The 23743-nt window shown below is 58.1% G+C and overlaps 2 protein-coding genes across 10 annotated transcripts in view; one reads left to right on the forward strand and one right to left on the reverse strand.

The window, feature by feature from the left end:
* The window catches only part of CDH23 (cadherin related 23), a 132579-nt gene that overhangs the window by 17281 nt on the left and 91555 nt on the right, over positions 1-23743 (reverse strand). For all 7 annotated transcript variants that reach the window (XM_080597305.1, XM_080597304.1, XM_080597308.1 and 4 more), the window contains 19 exons: positions 23337-23409; positions 23054-23170; positions 21952-22064; positions 20913-21020; positions 19593-19782; positions 19084-19229; positions 18727-18946; positions 18456-18608; positions 17888-18001; positions 17102-17250; positions 15663-15723; positions 15386-15534; positions 14413-14548; positions 13919-14307; positions 13724-13825; positions 12169-12318; positions 11784-11912; positions 11568-11696; positions 10748-10975 (listed from right to left, as the gene is read on the reverse strand). In XM_080597305.1, coding sequence (XP_080453431.1) covers positions 10748-10975; positions 11568-11696; positions 11784-11912; positions 12169-12318; positions 13724-13825; positions 13919-14307; positions 14413-14548; positions 15386-15534; positions 15663-15723; positions 17102-17250; positions 17888-18001; positions 18456-18608; positions 18727-18946; positions 19084-19229; positions 19593-19782; positions 20913-21020; positions 21952-22064; positions 23054-23170; positions 23337-23409 — 2856 coding nt within the window. The remainder of the gene's footprint in view (positions 1-10747; positions 10976-11567; positions 11697-11783; positions 11913-12168; positions 12319-13723; positions 13826-13918; positions 14308-14412; positions 14549-15385; positions 15535-15662; positions 15724-17101; positions 17251-17887; positions 18002-18455; positions 18609-18726; positions 18947-19083; positions 19230-19592; positions 19783-20912; positions 21021-21951; positions 22065-23053; positions 23171-23336; positions 23410-23743) is intronic.
* On the forward strand, positions 43-11485 carry VSIR (V-set immunoregulatory receptor). 3 transcript variants are annotated; one of them, XM_080597346.1, is made up of 7 exons: positions 49-1401; positions 4826-5281; positions 5985-6032; positions 6455-6562; positions 6938-6965; positions 7628-7818; positions 7963-11485. In XM_080597346.1, the coding sequence occupies exons 1-7, from the start codon at positions 1284-1286 to the stop codon at positions 7998-8000; spliced, it is 987 nt and encodes a 328-aa protein (XP_080453472.1). In that variant the 5' UTR covers positions 49-1283; the 3' UTR covers positions 8001-11485. The 3 variants fall into 3 exon arrangements, with proteins under 3 accessions (XP_080453474.1, XP_080453472.1, XP_080453473.1); XM_080597347.1 differs by having other exon boundaries at positions 747-1401; positions 7631-7818; XM_080597348.1 differs by lacking the exon at positions 6938-6965 and having other exon boundaries at positions 43-1401; positions 6455-6578.

Below are 23743 nucleotides of genomic sequence, written 5' to 3' on the forward strand. Positions count from 1 at the left end.
AGCCCCGTGGTGGGGTGGGCTCTGCAAGGCCCAGAGCTGGCGGGGTGAGGCTTGACCCATCAAGGACAATGACCAACTTGGGGTCAACCTTATTGAGAGAAGCATGAGGTATTGCCTTAAAACAAAGTGAGCCCGGCTGCAGAAACATCTCCAGGAGGAGGCAGTGGCTGGGAGCAGGTACTGAGCTAAATGCACAGGGGTTAAATCACACCGTTCTTCCCAAGCACAACATGCCCTGGCAGCATCTCTCCTTTCCCCCAAAAAGCCAAAAATTGATAATCATTGAGCCTCGCTTCCTTTGGGATAGGTCTCTGCAGGTGACGCTGGGGACACCTTGGTCACTACTACTGAGGGTGGCAGCATGGTAGGATGGAAAACACCCTGAGATGCTGCTGCTTGGCTCAGAGGAAGAACAAAAAACTTCTCAGACCTTCTTTTGCAGGGGGACAGGTGGGACATTTTCACCAGCTCCAGGAAAGAGCTTTGCACGTGAGCACACTGCAGCTCCCTCTCAGGTTGTGACTGTCACAAAAACCCCTCTGGATTTGCACCTCCACCTTCCCCCACTGACTAGTTTCCTCCTTCCAGACAGGGGTTACATCTTCGACAAGAGATTCACAGAAGCGTTTGCCATAAAACCACAAGCTGCGCAGCTACTTTTCTATTTCCCTGCACGCTCAAACACTCAGAGCAGGTTGTCAGCAAGGTTTTAGGCGGTTTGCAAACCTCCAAGTGACCCCGGGCTCCACTATAAAGGGACCAGGAGCTTGTCTCTTTGAAAGGAGGTGGCCCTGGCTGCACCCGCTGAGCTTTGAGCTTGAGTGAACTGAGAGCCCGCAAGATAAGCAGGCACTTGCATGAAGCTGCGGGGCACCATGTGCATGGGACGTGGCTGGAGAGGATGCGCTCAGCACACACCACAGGGACATTGCACGCTTCGGATGCCACCAGGGATGGGATTTCTCCGGCTGCCACTGGGCTGTTTGCTACTCGAGCACTTTCTGCACAAAGCCCTGGGGCTGGCACTGCTCTGAGTTCCCCTTTTTCACCCACCTCCCGTCCATCCCAGGAGGCTTTCCGCAGCACTAGCCCGGCCCAGCTACTAGCGACCTGCCAAATCCTTGCAACCACGTTGAAAATAATTATAATAAAAAAACAAATTACAAGCAAGGTGCGCTTCCAATTCCCCCCCCCGGGAGCCGCGGGGATGGGAAGGGACGGGCGCAGCTCCTTGCCCCAGCCGGCCTCCTGGGGGTGCTCGCACTTCTCCTCTCTCCGGCGCAATGAAATTTCCTGCGGGCGCGACTCCGGCGGGCGCGGCGGTGCTGCGCGGTGCTGAGATGGAGCTGGTGACACTGCCGCTGCTGCTGCTGGCCGTGCTCGCCCTGCTGGCTTCCCACGGTAAGCCCCGGCTCCTTCTCCTTTTCCCTCCCGGAGCTGCTGTGCCTTGGGCTAGGGGGCTCGGGGGTCTTTCACTTTCCTGTCCCCACTGCCGGGGTTTTTGGGGTGGGGGGACTGCTGTCGCCTTCAGAGAGCGGTGTTTGGGGCCATGCTGCTTGCGCTGGGGGGAGCTGCTGTTTCCAAAACTCTGCTCGCCCACCGGTTGCTTTTCCTCCTTCGCTTTGGTCAAGCGTGCATTGGAGGAAAAAAACAGCCTGTGTCCCCCTCCGAGCCCCCTTCTGAGTCTCCCGAGCTGCAGCCGGGCTGGGAAAGCTTCCCCAGGGGTGCAGGGGAGGTGATGTGTTCCTCCCATGGCCACTGGCCTCCCCGCGGATGCTCTGCCCCGCCGCCACTGCCCCGCAGCCAGCACGGTTGCACGCACGCACATGGACGAGCTGGGTGGCTTCATGCCCGAGTTGGCGTCTCCGCCTGCCCCGGGACAACAAAAGATTTTTTTCTGGCGTGCCCCCAAAAAGAAACGATGCCCAGCTGTGCAAGGCTGGCCACTTCCTCCGGCCCCGAGCGCCTGCAGAGGTGTGCTTAAAAACAAGGGGCACGGCACGTTTGTTTTTCGCACCTCGGCCGTGGCTTTCCTGCCAGCTGGGGCTTGCAGCGGGGCGATGCTGAGGGCTGCCAACTGCTGGCGGTGCCGATGAGGCACGGCTGGGGGGCACCCGGCTCGGGGACCAGGCAGGAGCTAAGCCAAAGGCATCCCTCCTACCCCCCCGCAAAGCTTGCTTTGCTCCAATTTCCAAAATCTCATCCCAAGCCCAAGCCTGGTGTTGTGACCCCGTCCCCGAGCCAGGGCAGTGTTGTGGCCCACGACAGGTGGCGGCATGTGAGAGAGGCAGTGGTTTGTCACATGCTGCTGCCACCGGGTTTCACTTTGAATTTTTCTGGGAAAGAAAAAATAAAAAGACCAAAACCACACAGGCAATGCACCGGGAGAGGAGCAAAGCAGCTCCGCGGTGCTGCCGGCTGCGGGGCGGACACCAGGTAGCAGGGAGCTCCCCGCTGCCCCTGGGACCGAAAACCATTTGGCTCCATGGGAGATAAGGGCAATTGACACCAGCTTTTCTGCCTGCACCTCCTTTTTTTCTCTCCTTTTTCTTCCCTGCTGTAAGCACTTGTGCTGAGGTGGGCACAGCCCTGTGCTTCTCAGCATGCTGATAACTCTGAAGCGTAATGACGGCACAGTGACGAGGAGTCTTGCAGGATTTCTGTGTGAGGCTGATCGGTACGAAAGCTCCCAGAAGAGGAATTAAGGGCAGGTTCCCTGCTCTGGCAAGCCCAGGGAGTGCCTGTGCAGAGGCTGCATCCTGGCCTGGGGTGGGAACCACATCTGGAAATCCCACTGGAAACTAAGCACACCTGCTTGCAAGAGCAGGGGAATTGACTCAGGACAGGCTTTTTCTCAGCGGCTCAGGATTCGGCATGAAATCCTGCTTTATTTAAGCAGTTCATCAGCAAAGAGATAGCAGTGCTGTGGCATGAGCACTTTGCCTCTCTGCATTTCGCTGTGCCACCCCCGGAGCCGCCCCATCCCGCCGCACGCTTGCGGAGCCGTGGGCCAGCAGGGAGGAGCCGCTCCGGCTCCTGACGCTTTCTGGAAGCTTTCCACCATGCTTGCGAAAATGAAGGGAAATTCGTCATGCCGAAGGCCTTATGCATGTGGTAACCTCTGCCCCCTCCCGGGGATGGGGCTCGGTTACCGTCAGTGTGCTGATTTTCATCCCAGTAGTTCCCAGCATCCCTGGACCACTCGTGCTGGGCATGGACCTACAAAGCAGACCAAGGTGTGGATATTCCCTGGGCAAAAAAAACATACAACCCACGAGCAATCCTCCTGGATTTCCCCCGTCCATGAGGGCAGGGGCTGCAGAGGGCTGCTGGCAGCGGCGTGGGCTCCCCAGATGGAGTCGGTGGGGATGACCGGGACGGCCCCACTTTTGGGGAAAACAAAAGCTGCCGCGGACACTTCCTCCTATAGAGCCCCGGCTTCCCTTCCCCAGGCTCCCGGGGGGCCCCTGCTGTGAATGGGGCACTTCCCGTGGCGGCAGGTAGCAGGACTACGGCGGCGGTGCCCTTTGTGCTCAGCGCACTTGCCTCCGACCCGCGCCAGCTGCTTTCTGCTGGGCGCAGGGCTCGCGGCGGCACGGGACGAGCACGAGGCGTGCAAGGCACGCGGGGCGTTTTCACTTTCGCTCTCTCTGCACGGCTGAAGATGTTCGGGTGGGGTGGAGGCGTCGGGAGCCTCGTCCCAGGCTGGAGGGTGACCTGCGGGGAGGCTCAGCACACCCCGGGGCTTCTCGATATAGCAAGTGAAAAACCTCAAGGCGAAGCAGCAGCGGGGCTGGTGGAACAACAGGATGCTGCCGAGCTGCAAGAACATCTCGTCCTAATGCCCTTTTCTCACAACCAGCCCCGGGAACCTCCTTTTCTTAGTACCATATATAACAAAAAGCAAGGCACAACAACAGAAAGGCCTTTTTGGGCAGCTTCCCAAGGTGATGCTTGCACTTAGCAGCGGTGGGGCCAGAGCACCAGTGTGAAGACGCTTGCCAGGCTTTGCCCTTTTCTCCCCCCAGCACCCCAGCACCCCGGCACGGGCGCAGTAGCAGCGGGGTGCCCCCCTCTGCCTTGCTGCAGCCCTCCCCATGCCCCTGGGGCAGGGAAAGCCCCGCGCGTGCAGGGGAGGGATTTCTCTCCCTGCACGGTTTTCGGTTTCAGGCAGCTCCTCGCCAGCAGTTCCCCCTTCTGCTTAAAAACAAGCAGGGTGGGACCTGCTCCCCGCCTGATCTCAGGGGCACGGCCTCCTCCTATGCCTTTCTCTCTCTTTTTTTTTTTGTTTGTTTTGTTTTCTTCTCTTTTTTTCCTTTTTAACCAGATGTTGACACACACTGGGGGGAAACAGGAGCTGGAGAGCCCTTTGCAACCGGCCCCGAGGTGCTCACATTTCCTCATTTGAGAGCCTTACCCCCATGCCCTGCTTCTCCTCCCACTCTCTTTGCAGAGCCAAAGTGCCCCTCAGCGCAGACCCACACCTCCTGCCTCATACCGTGCTCCCCCTGCCAGCTGTGCAAACCTCTAGCCACATGAAAGACATTGCTTGGGTGCTATTTGAAGCCTCCTGCAGGGCTCGTTTTCAGGGTGCACTTATACTTGTGTCTCTGCCAAAATAAGACGTGAAAGGTTTGGGTCATGCTTCCCATCTCTGATTTAGGATCCGGGATGCTCATCGGCATCTCCTGCATCAGGGAGCCAGCAGAGCCTGGTTTGTCCCCCTGCTGGTGACATTAGGGGACCTGATGGCTTCCTGCAAGCCCTGGCCATCCCCACGCCGAAACCCCTGCTCCAATAGTGACCCCGTTATCCTCTCCTGCAGGAGGGACGCTGGCGCTGCTGGTGACGGCGCCCTACGTGCGCTGCGTCTGCCCGGAGGGGCAGAACGTCACCCTGAGCTGCCGGGTGAGCGGGCCCCTGGCCGACCGCCACGACCTGCTCTACAAAACCTGGTACTTCAGCAGCACTGGTGACCAGAGCTGCAGCGAGAAGCAGCACATCCGCAACCTGACCGAGAGGGAGCTGCACCACGAGCCCGGCCGGCACCACGGCACGGCGCCCAACGGCACCGGGAGGTCCCCCCATGGGTGGCAGGGCAGCCACCGCGGCGTGGAGTTTGTCCCCAACCACCACGGGGCTTTCCACATCGTGGTGATGAACCTGACGCTGCAGGACAGCGGGAATTACTGCTGCTACGCCATGGAGGTGCGGCGGGAGCATGGCAAGCCCCAGACCCTGCAGGCGGCTCATGGCTTCGTGGAGCTGCAGATCCAGAGAGGTGAGCGGGGGGACGAGGGAGGGGTAATGGGGTGCCAGAGGGGTCTCGGGGTCCCAGAGGGGCATCAGGGCACGGGGCATGAACACCTGGTGGTGGCTTTGCCAGGGCACAGGGACGTGGTGGCACTCAGCCCCACACCACACGGGGAGCAGCAGATGTGGAAGGGTCGAATGATGGCCAGAGAGCGCTGGAACAATCCCTCCCACCCACCTCAAAAAAATAATTCAAGGCGCTGGAAAAGGTTTTGCTGCCTCTGCAGGCAATAAGGAGCCGTGTTACATAGTTTCAGTGATCTTCTTCAACCCCTTTCCGGAGGAGAGGAAAACAAACCCTGCATGAAAGAGGGCCGAGCGGAGAAGCAGCGCGGGCGTAGCTTGGGGCGTGGAGGCTGCAGCTGGCCTCGGAGCTGCTTGGGAGGGTCTGGCTTGCGGGAAGGGCTTGCTCCTGCCAGGGGATGTCATCCCTCAATCCAGCGTTAGGAGAGAGATTTGTCTGTCCTCTCGAAAAAAAAAATAAATAAAAGGGAAGTGGGGCGTTGTGCTGCACACCAGCCGCAGGCAAGGTCGGCACAAGATCCCCATCGCTGAACTCCTGCTTTTGGGACGCTCAGGGCCAGTTTGCTTAGCCTTGGTGGGCTCGGGGAAGGTGCTGGGTGCCACCCGAGCCAGCCCCGAGGGCTCACACGCTTTCGTCTTCTCCACAGGCAGAGGAGAGCTTCAAAACTGCACATTTTACACCGCCAACAGCAAAGGTAAAGAAAGAGAAAACCCAAACCTCTCCCCTGGGCGCTGCTCGCCACCCTGGCTTGGGTGCCCCCTAGGGACGGGTGCCCCCTGGTGCTCCAAATCCTCCTGGCCCTCACAGCTGGGTGCTGGGAGGGCGACTTGTGCCTCTGCCGATGCTCTCCTAGCCACCAGCTTTCTCACCAGCACCTCCCACCCCACTATTTTACAAGGCCAGGGGAAACCCAGGCCTTGCTTGAGCACCCAGACACACGGTGCCGCGTACCCTCTAGCCCCCAGCGCCGTATCTAGACGCTCAACTGTGCCCACACATGGCTGTGCACACATTTTTTTTCCTGCCTGCTCCGCTTGCTGCCTGCTAGGCAGGCAGATTTTGCTAAAAATCAGTTTGCAATTCGGCCCTAACTCAGCTGGTGGTCATATCTTGCAGATATCACGGCTGCTGCACTGGCGACGGGCGCCTGCATCGTGGGCATCCTCTGCCTGCCCCTCATCTTGATCCTGATTTACAAGCAGAGGCAAGCGGTCAGCAGCAGACGTACGTACTCCGCCGCGTGCTCCCTGTCGCATCTCCCCGACCAAGAGCCCTGGAGACCTTATTTGGGCCGTGCCCTTTTCGCTCTGGCTGAATCCCTTTGGAGAAGTGGGTTGTGCAGCAGCAGCAGTGGGCACGACGCCAGCTGCGAGCAGGAACTGCGCTTTCAACATCTGTCCCTGGCCACGCCGTGCCTGTTTCATCATGGCTGGGGCACTGCTGCTCCCCATCGCGTTGCAAAATTCCCCGGGGGGGAAGGCAAAGCCCCAAGGGCTTGTTGCTGGGATGCTGAACAATCTGGGTGTGGGGATGCTGCATGGGTGGGCAGGATGGGTCTCATGGGGTGCACGGGGTGCTAATGCTTTTTGTCTCTGGCAGGTGCCCACGAGCTGGTCCGAATGGAGAGGTGAGCATACTTGTCCCCACACCTGCACTCCAAAAACCAGCCCTGTCCTCCTGCTAAGCCTCCCCCCAGCCCCCCGCGGGGTTGCAGCTGAGGTACCACCAGTTCAAGCAGCCCCGTCATTCCCCGTGCCCCAAAAGTGCCAGGCTAAAATCGGGTCCTGAAATAAAAATGCAAATCACCCGCGGCGGGATGTCACTGATGCAATGCAATCTCGGCTCTCTCTGAGCCTAAAAAAGGGATCTTTTAAGAGATTAGAAAGAAATATTTCAGCAAAAATAGACGCTGAATGGGGCCATTGTCCCACACGGCCAGGTGTTCGCACGCACACAAGGGACCACAGCACTTCATCCCCCTCTTGCTGGAGCCTCAGAGCTGGCTGTTGGTCCTGAGGCAGATTTCGGGGGGATTTGAGCACTGAGAAGCAGGCACATTGAAAGATCAGCTGCAGCCTGCCAAGCCTCACAGAAGAGCGACAAAATGGGTGCCTGTGTCTCGTGGCGAGCCAAAGCAGCCCCACAGCTGCGCCTCTGTGCCCTGACAGAGCATCCTTAGTTAGAAACCCGTCGGGGAGACACCCTCTGTCATCTCACCGTGCGGGAAGGCTTTGCAATACCCAACCCCCCCCTCCCCGAGCATTCCTCATGCCCTCTCCTCTCCCGCAGCAGCAGTGCCCAGGGCATCGAGAACCCCGTCTTCGAGGCGCTCCCCGCGGGCAGCGTGGAGCCCCGGCCCCGGCCCCAGCTCTCCTACCTGGCCAGCCGGCAGCCCTCTGAATCCGGCCGGCACCTGCTGTCCGAGCCCAACACCCCCTTGTCCCCCCCGGGCCCCGGGGACTGCTTCTTCCCCACGCTGGGTGAGTATCTGAGCAGCACTCCCCAGGGAGGCAGCAAGGGGAGCGTGGGGGGCCAGGGAGGATGGATTGCTGTCCTGTTCAATATCTGGTGCAGCTGAGCATCCTGCAAGCTGCTCTGACACCGCTGTCTGCATTCTTTTCCAGACCCTGTTCCTGACTCGCCAAATTCCTTGAAAGCCTAAAGAGTCTGGTGGCAAAAGCGATGGAGGAGGCCAGCGCGCTGTGGTCGCACCAGGAGGGGACGTGGCCAGGGCGGGCAGCAGCTCCCACCAATCACGGAAAATTAAGAAAAATATCTAATGAACTGAAAAAGACCTCCTCACCTTCCTCTCCCTACTGCCTGGACACCAACCGCTGGTTTCCCTTCGCGCTGTGAGGAAGACCAGGCGGTGAGGACTACGAGTGAACGTTTCCCTGCCTGGCCAGCGGCAGTCCTTATGCACCGGGCAGAACTGATGCCCACGGCAGGGGAGGGGAGGATGCCAAGAAGACTCAAACAACAGCAAAATGCCTTAATAAACGAAGCCAGGTGCAGGAGCCCTGCCTGTTTCTCTTGTGCTGGCTCTGCCCTGTGGATGGATGTGACCTCTCCTGCTTGGGTTTTGACTTTTACTGCCTATTTCCATGGAGAAGAGCACGGAGAGTGCATGGCCATGCACACCCCTTTCTGCGCACGCCCCGTGCCTGGACGGACGCTATTTACTTTTTATTGACAATGAGCATTGTGGTTCTCACCTTTTGCCTAAACCCCAGAGGATGCATAAGAGAAAAGATGGAAGGAAGAGCAGCTCCCGGTCCCGGTGCCCGAGCAGCCGGGAGCTGCATCCCACCAGTGCTGGGATGCTGGGAGGGCACCCTCCTCCTGCATGCCTCCCCCAGCCCTTAATTTATTTCCAGGGCTGCAACCTGTGCAGCACTAACCTGGCCAGCTCTCCTTGGCAGCACATCCTTTCCAGGAGCGTATGGCAAAGTACTTTAGCCACGGCGAGACAAAACAGTGTCACCGGCCAACATTTGATAGAGGGTTTCTTTGCAAAACAGGAAGGGGAACGGCTCGCTCCTGCTGGGGGAGTCCTCCTGCCCCGGCTGCCTGTGATTCATTACCAGTGATGATTAAAAAAAAAAAAAAAAAGGATGCTTATGTTTTTTCTTTTCTTTTTCTTTTTTAATATTTTTAAATGCTGTTAAATTGGAAAGGTCATCTTCATGGTGCGGGAGGGTTTTCCAGCTATGCACGTGGCCGTGCCGGCATCGCCCTCACTGTAATCCCAGGGCACCAAAACCAGCCTGCCTCAGGCAGCTCTGGCAAATCCTGCTCCTGCCCAGCTGCACTGATTTCAGGAGGTATTTTTGTCCCTTGGAGCCTGTGGGCTTGCTCACCCTCACTGGGAATGTGGCTGCTGTGGTTTAGCTTGGGCTCTAGCAGCATCCACAGATAAGCTGAGCGCCTCCTCTGCCCTCCTAAGGGGCGAGGAGATAAGGCTTTGTGGTAGAAATGGTTACTCAAAGGGTGATGGTTTTGGTTTTTTTTTCTTTTGCTTCTGTTTTGTTGTAAAGAATAGGGAAAAAATTGCCAATAAACACCGATAAGCATTAGTCATACCAAAATATTGGTAGTCCTGAGCAAAAGCAGCGTGCCCTTGCAGAGCATCCCCGGTGGCAGCAGGCTGAAGATCAACAACCCGTGGCTGGAGGGAACGGCATCGCCTCTGCAGCGGGCATGGTGCAAGGGGATATCGAGGTCTGACCCCCCCAGGAAATCCCCCTAAGGACCGTGCCCTCGGGCCTCCTGCTGGATGGAGAGGACAGGGCTTGGTGCACCAGCACTGTGGCTGCGCACCTGGCTGGACACCTCGCACCCCCTCCCTGTCCTGGATCGCCACGGGTCCTTCAAGTCCTTTCCCAGCTCTGTTTCTTTGGCCTTTCCCAAAGCTTTGTTTTGTGGGATTTGGATTGGTGCTGCTGGAAGCATCAGAGACCCCAGCTACCAGCCTGGGTGAAGCCACAAGGAATGGCACCAGGCCCCGTGCACAGCATCCCTCACTGCACCAGCGATGCTCCCCAGGACGATGGGGACGCTTTTGGAAGGAGCTGGCGGTGCCAGCTGCTGCATTTGCACAAACTTGCTGCTCTCGTTCTAAGGAAAGAGATTTCAACCACGGCACGATGTAAGCAGAAGACACAAAGAGGCGCATGAGCCACCCGGCGGGGAGCAGTGCGGAGATTTGCAAGCCGCGACCTGCGCTGCTTCTTGCAGCACGCTTCCTCAAAATGTAGAGCAGGGCTCTGCAGCCAGAGCGCTGCCAGGAGGTGAGTGAGATGGAGAGATAAGGGGGGAGGTGGAGGCGAGGCAGGGCGGCAGCAGGGTCACACCTCGCCGGGGAGCGACGTGCACTCGCTTCGCGGTTCACACATCTCCCTCGTCCCGCATCCCGAGGCACCTATTCATTGTGTCTAACAAAGACAGTGGGCAGGACAGCCCCCGCTTGCATGTGGGCCTGCTGTAGGTGTTTTCAGCTCATACACACACGAAACAGTTCAGGATTTCTGCTCAAACCACTTCAGAGCAGAGGCAGCGAGATGAATCGCAGCCGTGCCGGAGCGAGCGGGAGGAAAGCGAGGATGCATGCTGAAAGCAAAGGCACGGCGGCTCCGCCACGGGGCAGACAGCAGCTCCCAAAACATCCTGCAGCAACAGCTCTGTCTGCCAGAACGTGCCAAGTATGATCTGGACCCTGAGTCACAACCTGAATCAAGGCGCTTGGGGTTCACATGTGCATCACCAGACCACTACGGCATCCCCGCAGAGCCACATGCTTTGCATCCAGCACCCACCCCAAACTTTCCCGGCACTTCCATCCCCACCTTCCACACTCAGCACCCCAAAGCTCAACTTGCCGGCCCCAAAGCGCGTGTCCTGGTGGCTCACCGACAGGGACGGGTTGCCTTCATCCTCCACAGTGACCAGCAGGCAGTAGGAGCTCTGCCGCTCGCGGTCGGGCGGCGAGGGCCGCGTGGCGATCTCTCCGGTGACGCGGTCCATGCGGAAGGTGAGGTCCTCGTTCCCGCGGGTGATGTAGTAGGACAGGACGCTGTTGAGGCCGGCGTCCCGGTCGGTGGCACGCACCTGGACCACTGCTGTGCCCCCGCCGACGTTCTGCAGGGCGGATGCACACGTAACTCATCACAGCACAGCATAACACATAAAATACATCGTTTGTAATAGTCATAATACAGATTGTTTTTTTTCCAAGCTGCTTTAGGCACCAAACTCCAACCCTACACCCACCAAAGCAGCTCCGCTTGACCTGTGATGAAGCAATTTGGTTGTGTATTAGGCTGTGTATTAGGCACTATCTAGGCTGGCGCATCCTTAAAGAGTGCAGAACCCAAAGGTGAAGGCTGTATAATGCACTCAGAGCACAGCTAATTATTTTTGGATGATCCCATTACGGGGGAAATCAAGAGAGAATTTCTATTCTTCAACCAGCTCCAACCATGTATTAAAGAGATAAGGAAATCCTAGCAGGGCAATAACTTTAATGCCAAGCTATTCATCATGAGCAGCACTCCCATGCTTCCGAGTGTCACCGGCTATTACTTATATTTCATTTTTCACCCTCAAATGGAGAACCCCCGGCCCAGGAATTAAACCGGCAGGAAATAAGTTGTCTTTTCTCATGCTTGATCGTGTTTTATTGCTTAATTATCCAGCTCCCTCGGAGCTGCTTCACCTCCCGGGGCCTCACCTCGCTCACGCTCACGTTGTAGCCGAAGGGGCTCTCGATGACGGGCGGGTTGTCGTTGACATCGAGGATGGTCACCCGCAGGGTGTGCTCCTTCCTCCGTGGGGGCACGCCGCCGTCCGAGGCTTGGATCTGTGGTTGGGGGGGTGCGTACGTGTCATTTTTGGCCACGGTGAAGCCCAAACAAGGCAGGGGGAGTGTGGCAGGGGCTCGGCTCACCCGCAAGGTGTAGCGGTCCAGCAGCTCCCGATCGAGCGGCCGAGCCACCAGCACCTCGCCGTAGGTGTTGTTGGTGGTGCGGATCTCGAATGCCTGCCCAATGTTCCCCGCTGTCAGTGAGAACGTCACCTGGGGGGGAGGAGAAGGGCAAGCGATGGGGAGGAGGGGAAGGAGACCCTACAATAATAAACCCAGAGACACCCTCAGAGCATTTAGATGGTCCAACGTGGGTGGATTCAGGGGTGCGCGGCCACCCTCACAGCAGCCAACCCTGGTCTCACGCTGCCAGGGTGGCACCGAGCTCGTGTCCTGTCCCCTGACAGGGACATGGAGGAGGGGAAGGGGCTGGGAAGGTGCCATGGGGGAGGTGGCACCACCACCCCACCTGCCCATTGCTGCCTGCGTCGGGGTCACGGGCCAGGACCACGGCCACCCGCCGGCCAACTGGGCTGTCCTCCGCCACGCTGACGGCCGAGTCAGAGGTGATGTCAAACTGCGGGCTGTTGTCGTTCTCGTCCAGGATCGTGATGGTCACCTGTGGGCACGGCAGGGTGAGGGCAAGACCCTGGCAAACCCTCGGCTATCACGTCTCCATCCCAACCTCCCACCCCAAATTGCTGGCAGCACGAGCAGGAGCCGTGCCACCCGGGAATGGTGCGGATATTTGAATCCAGGAGCTGCAGCTGCAGAGGAGGAGGAGGGAGGAAGAGGCAGGAGAAAGACAGAAAGCACTCAAGCGTTGTGTTTTGCATGCCGGAGGTGACAAGGGAGCGGGCTACCTCGGCCACAATTAGCCGCAGGAAATGCTCTCATCGCCCTGGCAATTAAAGACGCGCAGCGCCATGCACAAACGGGAGAGGAAGAGCCTTTCTGTTCCCGGGGCTCTATTTATGGGTGTCCCCGGCCCCCAGGTGCAGTGGGGCTCAACGCCACGACATCCCGGAGGAAGCCCAGGGCAAGCTGCTGCAGTTATTGTTGGTGCTGAATGGAAATCAGGGAGCTGGGAGCGTGGCAAGTGGGTCCCCTGCTCTCCACCTGCAGGAGGTGCTGCCCTACAGCTCGACATCTGGGACTGATCCTGCCCGCTGAGGTGACGCCGGCGAGATGGATGTGCTTACCTTCTGTCGGAGGGGAAGCAGAGAAAACAAAGAGAAAAAAACAAGTTAGTGGTGGTGAGGAGTCGGGCACATGTCTTCCAGCCCACCGTGGGGCAGGGTGGGCATGTCCCCCTGGGGTTTTAGCCAATTTGTGGGAGGCTGGAGCAGGGCAGTGAGGCCACCAGCACCCATGAGCTTGGGAATGGCTACTGTGGCCTCCTTGCTACCTCCTTCCTCCAGCATCACCTTCATCACCCAGATACGAGGTCTCAAAACATAAGAACAAGCTGCCAGCTTCGAAACCCCCCCGGGGGACCAGGTGCCCCAAACCGGCGCGTTTCTGGTTTCTGTCCGTGCCAGCCCAGCCGCTGGTGCCCGCCTGCGCCCCGTGTGCCGCCCGCTGCGGCGGGGAGATGCAAATCACCCCCGCTCGGCTGCCTTCGAAACTGCCAAATATAACGCTCCCCATCAGCATAAACCGCGGGGAAGTAGTTCAAGGCCCCCCAGATTTGCCTACTTACTGGTTTAGTTTGGTAAGAGATCTGCAAACCCTAGTGTTGTTTTGTGTGTGCGCGTGTGTTCCGAGAAATATGACACTGTGATATACAGAAGATAAAATGCAGTGGCCCGTGCTCATGCAAAAGCAGGGTTTCCCCCAAATTGGGGTTTCCAGACCCTACTGTTTGCCTGCATGGGTTGGAGAAGTGCAGGGTACGGGAGCAGGGTCTGTCAGGACCAGCAGAGCTTGTACAAATGGGCAATGGAAGATACCAATGTGATTGTGGCGTTCTCCAAAACCTGGGTGACAATTGGGCAGAAGAGAAGGAAGACGAAGCCACTCACCACTGTAGAGTCAACCTTCGGCCCCCCGTCATCGGCCACCACCGTCAGGGTGTAGAAGTCCCCCTTCTCCCGGTCCACCTGGCCTTTGACCGTGATCACGCCCTGCCGAGGGCGAAGAGCCACATCCACCACTGGGCTCAGCGCCCACGGTGGCCAACCCAACCGAGGAAGACCATGCCGAAGAAGACCACTCACGGTGATGCCGTTGATCTTGAAGAGGGACAGCGCCTGGGTGTTGGTGTTGGGGTCAAACTTGTAGGTGATCTGGTTGAGGTTGTCGATAGAGCGCGCCTGCACGCGGAGCACCTCAGAGCCCAGTGGGATGTTCTCCACAATGACGGCCTCGTAGCTGCTGTTGGAGAACTGCACGGCCTCGTCGAGCTCGTTCAGCAGGCTGACGTACACGCTGCAGAAGCCCTGGTTGTTGGGGGGCACCTGGTCCGTGGCCGAGACATTCATCAGGTAGCTGGTTTTGGTCTCGTAGTCCAGGTAGTCGATGGTAGTGATGAGGCCGGTGCTCTCATCGATCTCAAACTTCCCTTCGGCACCCGAAAGGATTTTGTAGCTCACCAGCCCGCCATTCCCTGGAGCAGGAGCACAGCGAATTTGGACCAAGCATCCCATGGGGGCAGAACCACCGAGGCTGAGCCCACCCCATGGGGTTTTTGGCCCCCTCCCTGGCTCCCTACCTGTGTCTCGGTCAGTGGCCCGCACCACTGCCACCGAGGTCCCGATGCCAGCCGTCTCCCGCAGCCCCAGGCGGTTGTACTGCCGCTGGGTGAACACTGGCACCTCGTCGTTGACGTCCTCCACGTAGACAATCACCTGCAAAACCCCCCCAAAAAATGCGGTGGGAGGGCGTGATGAATTCAGAGGAGCACCAAACCTGCACGGCATGAATCACCCGGTCCCCTTCCCCTTCCTGTGAATCCATCCCCTGTAATTCCAGGGAAATTTGGAGGAGCCGTGGTGGCTTGAAGCAGCACGAGCTGGCGGTCCCCGTGGTGCAGAGGGACTCATCCTTCCCTGGCTCAGTATCATATCACTTCGCTTTGGGATCCCCTGCCCCAACCCTCTCCAGCTGGAGGCCCTGCACTGCAGGAGCGCTGCTGGCTTCGTGGGAAACGTGCAGAGTTCACGGCCTGCAGGTCAAGCTCCCTTTTCTCGCATTTCCCCAGGGACAGCCTCGCTCCTTCTGCTTTCTGACTGGTGCCGTGGGCTTGTAGCACTCAGCCAGAGCCCACCACCAGCTTGGTGGGTCTAAAAATAAATATGGTGTGACCAGAGGGGTGGGATGGTGGATCGAGTTTCGTGGGAACCCCTCCTGGAGGAAGGAAGTCGCTGTTTCGCTGCTCAAGATTATTACAATTAGGCCCTCTCTAATTTAACTAGGTGCTTGGCCCTGTGGTTTCCAGCATGCCGAGGCACTCCGCAGCCCCAGCGCACCCAAGTGTCACAGGAAAATAGAAAAAAAAAAGCCACCCCCACCACCAAAACCCTCTTCTCCACCCACGGAGACTTTCCGTCAGCATTTCCATGCCAGGTCTCTCGAGCTTCCTGCACGCCTGCCTCCGCTCGGCGAGGGCTGGAAATTACTGCTGGCTGCTGCAGCATCCCTGGGAGCTGCCGAGAGCACCAACAGCTCCGCCCCGGGCTCCGTACCCGCACGGAGCTCCGCATGGGGCCCTGCTCCGTGTTGTAGGCTTCCACCTCCAGCACGTGGGACGAGTTCTGCTCCCTGTCCAGGGGCCGCAAGCCGCGCATCACCAGCCCGCTGCCGGGGTTGATCCGAAAGTTGTGGTGCTCGTTCCCTGGGGGGGCGAGGAAGCGACAGCGTTGGTGCCCAGTGCGTGCCCCCCTGCTGCCCCAAATGTGCTTTGTGCAGCTCCGAGGTGGCTCCAGGAGCATCCTGCGCAGCCCCACATGGAGCTGGACTTACCCTTGACGATCCTGTACCACACTCTCCCGTTGACGCCCTCGTCTGCGTCCGTGGCTTTCACCTTCGCGAGGAAAGAAAAGCAGGGGGTGAAGCTTGCAGAGCACAACCCAGCAGGGTCAGGATGGGCTCAGGGTGAGCCTGGGGACCTCAGCTGCTGCACAATGGTCCCCTCTGGTGTCCCTGAGCAACACTGCAGTGCTTTGCCCAAGGACACCGATTCCCAAAAAGCATCCAAGCCAAGGAGGTTGCTGCTTGCAAACCATCTGGGCGAGGATGCCCAGGCTGTGGGCACACCAGCTCCCACCCACAGAAAAGCTATCGAGCCAGCCCAAACAGTACAGCTAGGAAAATTTAGGAGAGGGAGACCAAGCTTTGCAGCATTTTGTGCCATTCCCTGCCCCTCTGTGCCCCGAAAAATGCTCCCAGGCCCTGCGGTTTTGGCTGGATGTGGTTTCCTCCTGCGTCACGCAGCAAGCGATGCTCGCCTCCTCTGCTGCAGCATCTCGCTTTCCACCCAGCTCACCCCTGCTGTTTCTCTCATAGTTTCCAATCAGCAATTAAAGGCATTTAGCTGAGCCCTTCGGAACAATATTTTTTTTCAATATTTGACTGGGAGAAGCCTGGCTGCTGCCCCCATGAACCTGCCTGCCCCGTGGATGGCAGCGGCATGAGCAGACCCACAGCCCCTGTGGCCAGATGCTGCTCAGCAGCTGGGGTGAGAGCACGGGTGCTGCGGCTCTCTGCCCAAAACCTGCTTCAATAAACGAGCTGTGGGAGCAGGTAAACACGCCTGTGGCTGCACGAAAGTGGCCTTTGGAAGCTGGCAGCCACCGCCGGCTTGGACACAACGCTCCTTTCTGCTGGCAGAGCCTGCAGCAGCCAGCAGTAGCCTGAAGCACTTACAGAAGTCATTGGGAAAAGGGAAAACTGGTTTACTTTCTTCAGGGAGGTTCGTGCTCTCCTCCTGCCCTGGGATGCTTGTGCTTTGGGACCACCTGTGTGGTGGAAAGCCCCCTTCCTTCTGCCTCCCATCCCATGGGAGCCAGGACAAAGCTGCCACCTTCCCAGTGCCGGGAGAAGGACTCGAGACAGCAGGAGCCTTCCCAGGCTGGAAGGTAGGTTGGAAAGGGTGCTGGAAGCCCGAGTGAATACCCACATTCATTAAGCATTGGTTGAGCCATTCAGCCCTGCCCGCAGCTCGCTCAAAAGGGAACAAAAAGCAAAGCAAGAGCCCAAATGCTCGTAGCTCTCTTCGCATGCACTCTCCACCCTCCCCGTGGAAATCCCTGCTCTCAGCTCCTTTTGGGAGAAAGATGGGAGGCAGCTGGCCAAGGGACCTCGCAAACGCATAAGTTTTCTCCCCCCCCCCCAAACAATTGGGGCAAATTTCTTATTTTTCTCCCAGCAAAACCCTCCGTGAGGAAGGGCGAGCCACATGCCTGCACGATGCTGCTGGCAGCCGGGATGTCCTCGGGGACGCTGGCTTCGTAGCTGCTCTGCAGGAAGATGGGGCGGTTGTCGTTGACATCCAGCACGGTGACATAGACGGTGGCGGTCCCCGTGCGACGGTTCCCCGTGGGGCCATTGTCTGTAGGTGGGGGAAAAGCAGCAGTGGGGTTCGGTCACCCCCACCTCTTTGCATGGGGGGTGCCCAGCCTTTGGCAGCTCCACCAGTGTTACCCTGGGTGTCTGTTTCACTGCGAAGTAGGGGACAGGCCCCAAGGACAGGTATCGACCCCGTTAACAAGAGGGTTTGCAGTTTAATAGGGCACTTTGTGCTGGAAGGGGCTGCTGGAGGTGAGGGGTCGGGGAGGTGAGCACGGTGCAGCATCCCCGTGGCACCTGCAATGCTGTACGCCCAAAATTTCTGAGCAGGCCACTTATTTCTCCACTCAAAAGGGACACCCAAGCCTTCTGCACACAGGTACATCATTATAAAGCTCTGGGGACGGTGGCCAGGATGCCTCTGGTGCCAGGTCCTCTGCCCATGCCAGCTGGCCGGGGACGAGCTGGCAGGCACTGAGCTGAAGCATGGCTGGGCATTAGGGGCGCGATGCTGCGGTACTGGGGATAAACGGGGAAGGGAAAACCCCAGGGCCAAGGGGTGAAGTGGCTGTCTTCTAAAATCATGGTGGGACCAGGGCACGATAGTGTGCATGGGCTGTGAGGTGCTGACACCAAGCACGGGCGCTTCAGAAGTCGCAGGGACAGGGAGAAACCCTCACCGATGGCCTCCAGGATGAGAGCATACGACGCCACCGTCTCCCTGTCCAGGCTCACGACCGTCCTCACCACCCCATCCCTGAAGCCGACGCTGAATTTGCCATCCTGGTTCCCACCTGCAGCAAGGAACAAGGACTGGGATGTCGTCTTCACCAGGGCAGGGGAAAAAAAACACCCCTGATGCGACACATCTGGGATGCCTCGATTCAAATGCGCATTACTGGATGCCCTCCCAGCAGCATTAAGCATTAATCTTGTAGGGGACACCTGGGGGCGAAGGCTTGCAAGTAGCAAAGAGCCCCTGGCAGAGCTGGAGCTGGTGCAGCAGAGGGCGATACCGCCCCAGTTTTGGGAACGTGAGACTCGAGCCATCCCATGCTCCTAACCACAGCGTCGCAAAAGCTGGGGCTTTCCCCTAAGCTGTACCCATTCCCCATGCTGGGTGCAGGAGTTTTGAGCCAAAAACATACCCAGACCTTTAGAGAAGATCCCCAAATCCCCCCGAAAGCCAGTCTGGTGAAAATCAGCGGGAGAAAGGCTCTTCATCTGGATGAGCAGAGGGTGACATACCCGTGATGAAGTAGCTGAGCTCGGCGTTGAGCCCGACGTCGGCGTCCGTGCAGTTGAGCCGGACCACCTTGAAATCCCGGGCCACGTCCTCGGGCAGTGACACGTTGTAGACGGCTGGGAAGAAGGTGGGGCTCTCATCATTCACATCCAGCACTGCAAGAGGGAGAGGGGCTGAGCGTCCCCGGGGCTGCAGCCAGCTCCCCAAATCCCATCCCTGCTGCGCTGAGCATCCCAGAGCATCCCTTAGAGGATAACCCATGAATTTCGGGACCTTTGACGGTGAGGGTGCTGGTGGAGCTCTTGGAGGGCGCGCCGGCGTCGCTGGCCACCACCCGCAGGTAGTACTCGGCGATCCTCTCCCGGTCCAGCACAGCGGTGGAGGTGACGAGCCCGCTGGTGCTGTTGATGAGGAAATCCATGCGGGGCATCCCCACCTGCATGCGGTACGTCACCCGCCCGTTGGGGCCCTCGTCCAGGTCGATGGCCACCACCTGGGGGGAGAGGACAGAGGGAAGGGTGAGTGTGGGGGACAAGGAGTGCCATACATAAACCCTAAGCCCTGGAGATGCCAGCTTGAAAAAAAGGGGCCTCGAGGCACCACAGGGAGCAAGGGGTGGGATGCGCCCACCTGGAAGACAGAAGTGCCTGCGGGAAGCCCCTCGGCGATCTCAGCGGCGAAGGGCAGGTTTTGGAAGGTGGGGTCGTTGTCGTTCAGGTCCAGCAGGTTGACGAACACCGTGGCGCTGCTGGTGGCTCGCAGGGGCGGCCGCCCGCCTGCGGGGGAATGGGGCAGGGGGCAAGGTCAGTGCCTCCTGCCCGAGAACAAGGTCCCCACGCAGGGAGAGCTCCCCGGGGGCAGGCAGGACCCTGTCCTCCTGGCAGCACGGATGGGACAGTGCAGTGCCAACATGGGAAGGGGCAGACTTAAGGTTAAACATGACCCCCTGCTCTTCAAAACCAGCTGGAGACATGGAAAGCGCATGCAACAAGCAGCAGCGCTGCCATCCTCCTCCAGAAATTCCCTATATTTTCTGCTCGTGCCCCGCAGCGAGCCTGGGATTCACGTGCCAGGTCCCAAGGACATCTGGCTCTGTCCCTGCCCTCAACACCCGTGCCCTCACGCCCCGGCCAGCTTACAGTCGGTGACCGACACCACGATCCTGCGCATCAGCTCGGCCTCCTGCGGGTTGGGGTTCTCACGGTCCAGCAGCACGCCGGAGGTGCGGATCTTGCCGCTGGTGCTGTTGAGGCTGTAGAACTTGTTGGGGGGGCGGATGCTGTACACCACTGTGCCGTTCTCCCCCAGGTCCGGGTCCACAGCCACCACCTGGAACAAGAAGGAATTATAACCAAGAGGCTGGCGAGGATCCGGGGCTCCCAGGTGGGGGTTCACCGGTGTCTGATAGCATGGCTGAGCTGTGTTTCCGTGACGCCTCGCAGGGACTTTGCGTCCCCAAGCGCTGTATTGAATTTCACCAAAATTGTCTTGCAAGCCCAGCAGGTGCTGGCATGTCAAGGGAGCCATGAGCACGCAGCAGCCGCTGGCTTTTTGCTTTTTAAATAAAGGCAGCTAGAAATAGGCACCCTTCAGAAAAATAAAATAAAGGGGACAAAGAGGCGTGCTAAAGAACTTGTGCTGCTGCAGAGGAAACGCTGGAAGTAATTCACTGGTGGAGTTCCCCTCCACGCCGGATATTTGGTGCTTTGCTGTTCCCTCCGTGATGTTTTAATTACCAGGGACATTTCCATAAAAACAACCTCAAACCCAACTTCATTGCACTTGTAACTTCCCCAGCTCCTGCTGCTCGTCCCAGCTGACTTCCCACCGTATGGATGACAGTAATTAGCTCCCAGCCGCTAATTGGGAAGTCCACACAAGGTGACCACAGCCTCCACAGAGGCTCCCTGCCACCCTTTGGAGACATAGGGAGAGCACGGGGGGACCTGCAGGCTCCCCCAGGAGGGGTTGGGGGCTGCAAGAGACCCCATGGAGACTTGACACCTCCTGCCTCGCCTGCCAGACCTTTTGGTCCCCTCCCCAGCAGTTTTCTCTCGCAGCCTTCCCCGTTACACCGTTTTGTGGATTCTCCTCACTTTCCCCTCATTTATTTTCCGTTTCGTGCCCGTCATTTTTCTCCCGGCGTGATGGAGTGCAAGCCTCGTGCTCTCCTTCTCTTTTATTTCACCAGCGGGATTTGAAAGGCTGTAAATCAATGTCTTTCAGAGAGGTCCTTGAAGGAGGTCGCAGGCGAGGCTAAGAAAAGGAGAACTTGGCCAAAACCCACACAATTGGGGGAAAAAAAATAACCCCAGCAGAGCGGAGAAACAAATGGGATGGGCAGCGAGAAGGAACCTTTAGGACTGACATCTACAAGGCTTGGGGAGGAAACCTGGCCGTGGGAGGGGGAGGAGGAGGAGAAGGAGGAGGCTTTGTCAGCTGCCTCCCCACGCACGTACCGTGGTGACATCCGAGTTGGGGGGGGTCATTTCCACCAGGTTGATGAAGTAGGGCTCGTCCTTCCACGTGGGGTAGTTGTCGTTGATGTCTAGCAGCGTGATGTTCACCTGCAAGGCAGAACTCAGGCTCAGCTGCCACCACATCTGCACGCGCAATAGGGGTGGTGGTGGTTTATTTTTGTGTTTTTTTTTTTTTTTCTTGTCCTAATTGCAGTTTGTGTTGCACAAAGTCTATTTTTGCCTTTCAGTGAAGGTATCAGGAGAGCATCCTCCCATCTGGAGCCCTGAAAGGGAACACAGCACCCCAGGGTGTGTCCTGCCTCTGGGATGCTCCATGGGGAGCTTCCAGTTTCCAACCCGGATCCTACCCCTCCTAATGGCCCTCAGCACGGTGACAATTGTTTTAGGGAACTCTTTGGCACAAAAGAAATGTTTCTCTGTTCTGTGGAATATCCCTCCTACAACCCAGCCAGGCATTCGGGGAGGAGAAGAACCCAAATGCAATTAAATGCTCCAACATAGGGCCATAGAGATGGGTCCTTGCCTTCTGACCTGATATTTCCAGAGATTTTTAGAGCCCCTTTTGCAAACGAGAGGAACGTCAGCGAGGGGCAAGGCAAAGCCATAGCCAGGACGCTCCAATCTGCTGCACAATGGCCCACACCTCCACCAGACCCTTCCGAGGAGCCCACGAATCAAAGAAGCAGTTGGAAGCCCTTGATCCAGGCAGTATGTGAATAGCAGTCATCAGGCACAACTAAGCGCTCCTGCAGGCTCTCCAACCAAGCATTTTCTCAAGAGGCACTGACAAAGGGAGCCGTGCTGCTGGAGGAACACGCTCCTGCTGCCGCGATCGCGTGGAAAGACGGACATGCAAAGCACTAGAAGGTCAAGTGGCGCTGCGGTACGTGGCTGGCCGGGATGGAGAGCCTCATTTCCAGACCTACACACCCTGGCGAGGCATTCACACCAAGGCTGTGGGCAGCAGGAGAGGCACCAGGCTGTCCTGGGGAAGGTCCTGGGGCCAGCCCACACTCACCATGGCAATGCCCGTCTTCTGGTGGTGCCCCACGCCCCCGTCCACAGCCCGGACGATGAGGATGTATTCGGATTTGGCCTCTCGGTCCAGCAGAGATGTGGTCGTGATCTCCCCTGCAGCCAGAGGGGATGAGAGGGATGGGGGATGTTGTATGGTCACTTCCTACCCGGGGTTTGGGGAACAGCAGCACTGGTAGAAAAGGGGATGTGCCATAATGGAGACGGAAGGGGCCCTGGAAGGGGTTTACAGGCATCGTCCTGTAAATATATGAAGATACCCATGCCCTCCCTTCCTCCTGGGGGCTATGTGGTGTTTTGGGTCCCCCAAACCCCAAAAGAGCCTGTTCTTCGCATGGTGCCCGAGCTGCTCTACAGAGGCACTGGCACACCATTGGAAAAGCTCATCCACACAATGATTGGAGGGGCAAAACTAATCCCAGCAAGGGAAATTTGCAGGGCTAAAGGTCTTCCTAAAATACATCTGCCTCCAAACTCTCATGGCACCGACTAATTCGTGCACTGAAAAAATTAATCACAGGACAAGTGGTTTGAGCGTACAGGTGTCGTAATGATGGATGGCTCCTGCCCGCAGACTGGCACCCAGCTGAGCTCAGTCTTGTAGGGCAGGCTCGGAGAGCCTGGACTTGGAGCCCTGGTGGATAGCTCTTGGCTTCTCCCATGTCCCAGGACACACCATCATCATCCCTTCCTTCCTTCCTAGACCCCCATGTGCAGCTTCACTTGGGGATGCTGGACAGACGGACAAAAGGAGCTCCTTGCTGCAGTGGTTGTAGCTTTGTCAGCATTCCTGCCCTTAATAAACCAAAAAGATGCCCATGAGGAAGGAGGCATTCATTCATTAGCCCTTCGACTAATGCAAGCCCTAGCAGCCAAACTGCCAGCCTTTTCTCAAGGTCCCCTAGGACCTTCTGCTGATGCCTCTCCCAAAACCTCCCCGGTGACCCAATCTGGCCTCTCCCTTACATCGTGTTTCTCCTAAGCAGGCTGCTTGGGAAGGAGCTTGGGAAGGGGGAAACAAAAGGGAAGAAAACTGGGGGAAAAATGAGGAATGGAGAAGAGAGAGCACGCACACGGAGGCTCACCTGAGCGAGCGTTGATCCGAAAATGAGAGGAGCCCTCCAGGGAGTAGATGATCGACTCCTGCCCATACTCCCTGGACCTGTCCAGGTCTGTGGCATTGAGGAACAGCACGGTAGCACCTTGTAGGGAGGGAAAGAAACAAGGGCTGGAGGAGGCATCCACCCCATCACCCTGTCCCCCAGCACCTCAAGCAGTCCCCCATTGACCGAGGGGCTCCTGTACCCCAGGCTGGCTGTGACACCCCCATGGCCCCAGGGGCTGCCTGGAGAGGAGCATGCCTCTTACCTGCCATGATGTCCTCCATGACAGCTATCACGTAGGAGGGTTTGCTGAACGTGGGCGGGTTGTCGTTCTCGTCCTGCAGCAAAGACAAGGGCAAGAATTTGGCTGGGAGGAGGGCGCTGAGCTGGGGATGGTGTGAGAGGCTGCTACGGGTGGAGGATGCTCCCGCATCGCAAGACCAGCTCATGGGGGAAAGTGCAGAGGGCTGAACACCAAATCCAGCAGCACAGAGAGGGAAGGATGGAGCTGCTGGGGTGTTAAAGCACTGCTGCAGGATTGTTGTTGTGCTGGGGCTGCTCCAGAGATGTTTTCTCAGGCTCAGCTGCTCCTGCTGCCACCGAACTGGATATCAGAGGCAATTTCACGTGCCAACGATGCCCATCACACTGTAATTAAATTGCCATCCTCTG

The sequence above is a fragment of the Anser brachyrhynchus genome, assembly GCF_964034855.1.
Source record: "Anser brachyrhynchus genome assembly, chromosome: 6".
Lineage (NCBI taxonomy): Eukaryota > Metazoa > Chordata > Aves > Anseriformes > Anatidae > Anser > Anser brachyrhynchus.

Coding starts and splice junctions, on each gene's coding strand:
- VSIR (XM_080597346.1), top strand. CDS start 1,284: ATGAAATTTCCTGCGGGCGCGACTCCGGCGGGCGCGGCGGTGCTGCGC. Junction 1,402..4,825: donor CGCCCTGCTGGCTTCCCACG/GTAAGCCCCGGC, acceptor CCTCTCCTGCAG/GAGGGACGCTGGCGCTGCTG. Junction 6,966..7,627: donor GAGCTGGTCCGAATGGAGAG/GTGAGCATACTT, acceptor CCTCTCCCGCAG/CAGCAGTGCCCAGGGCATCG.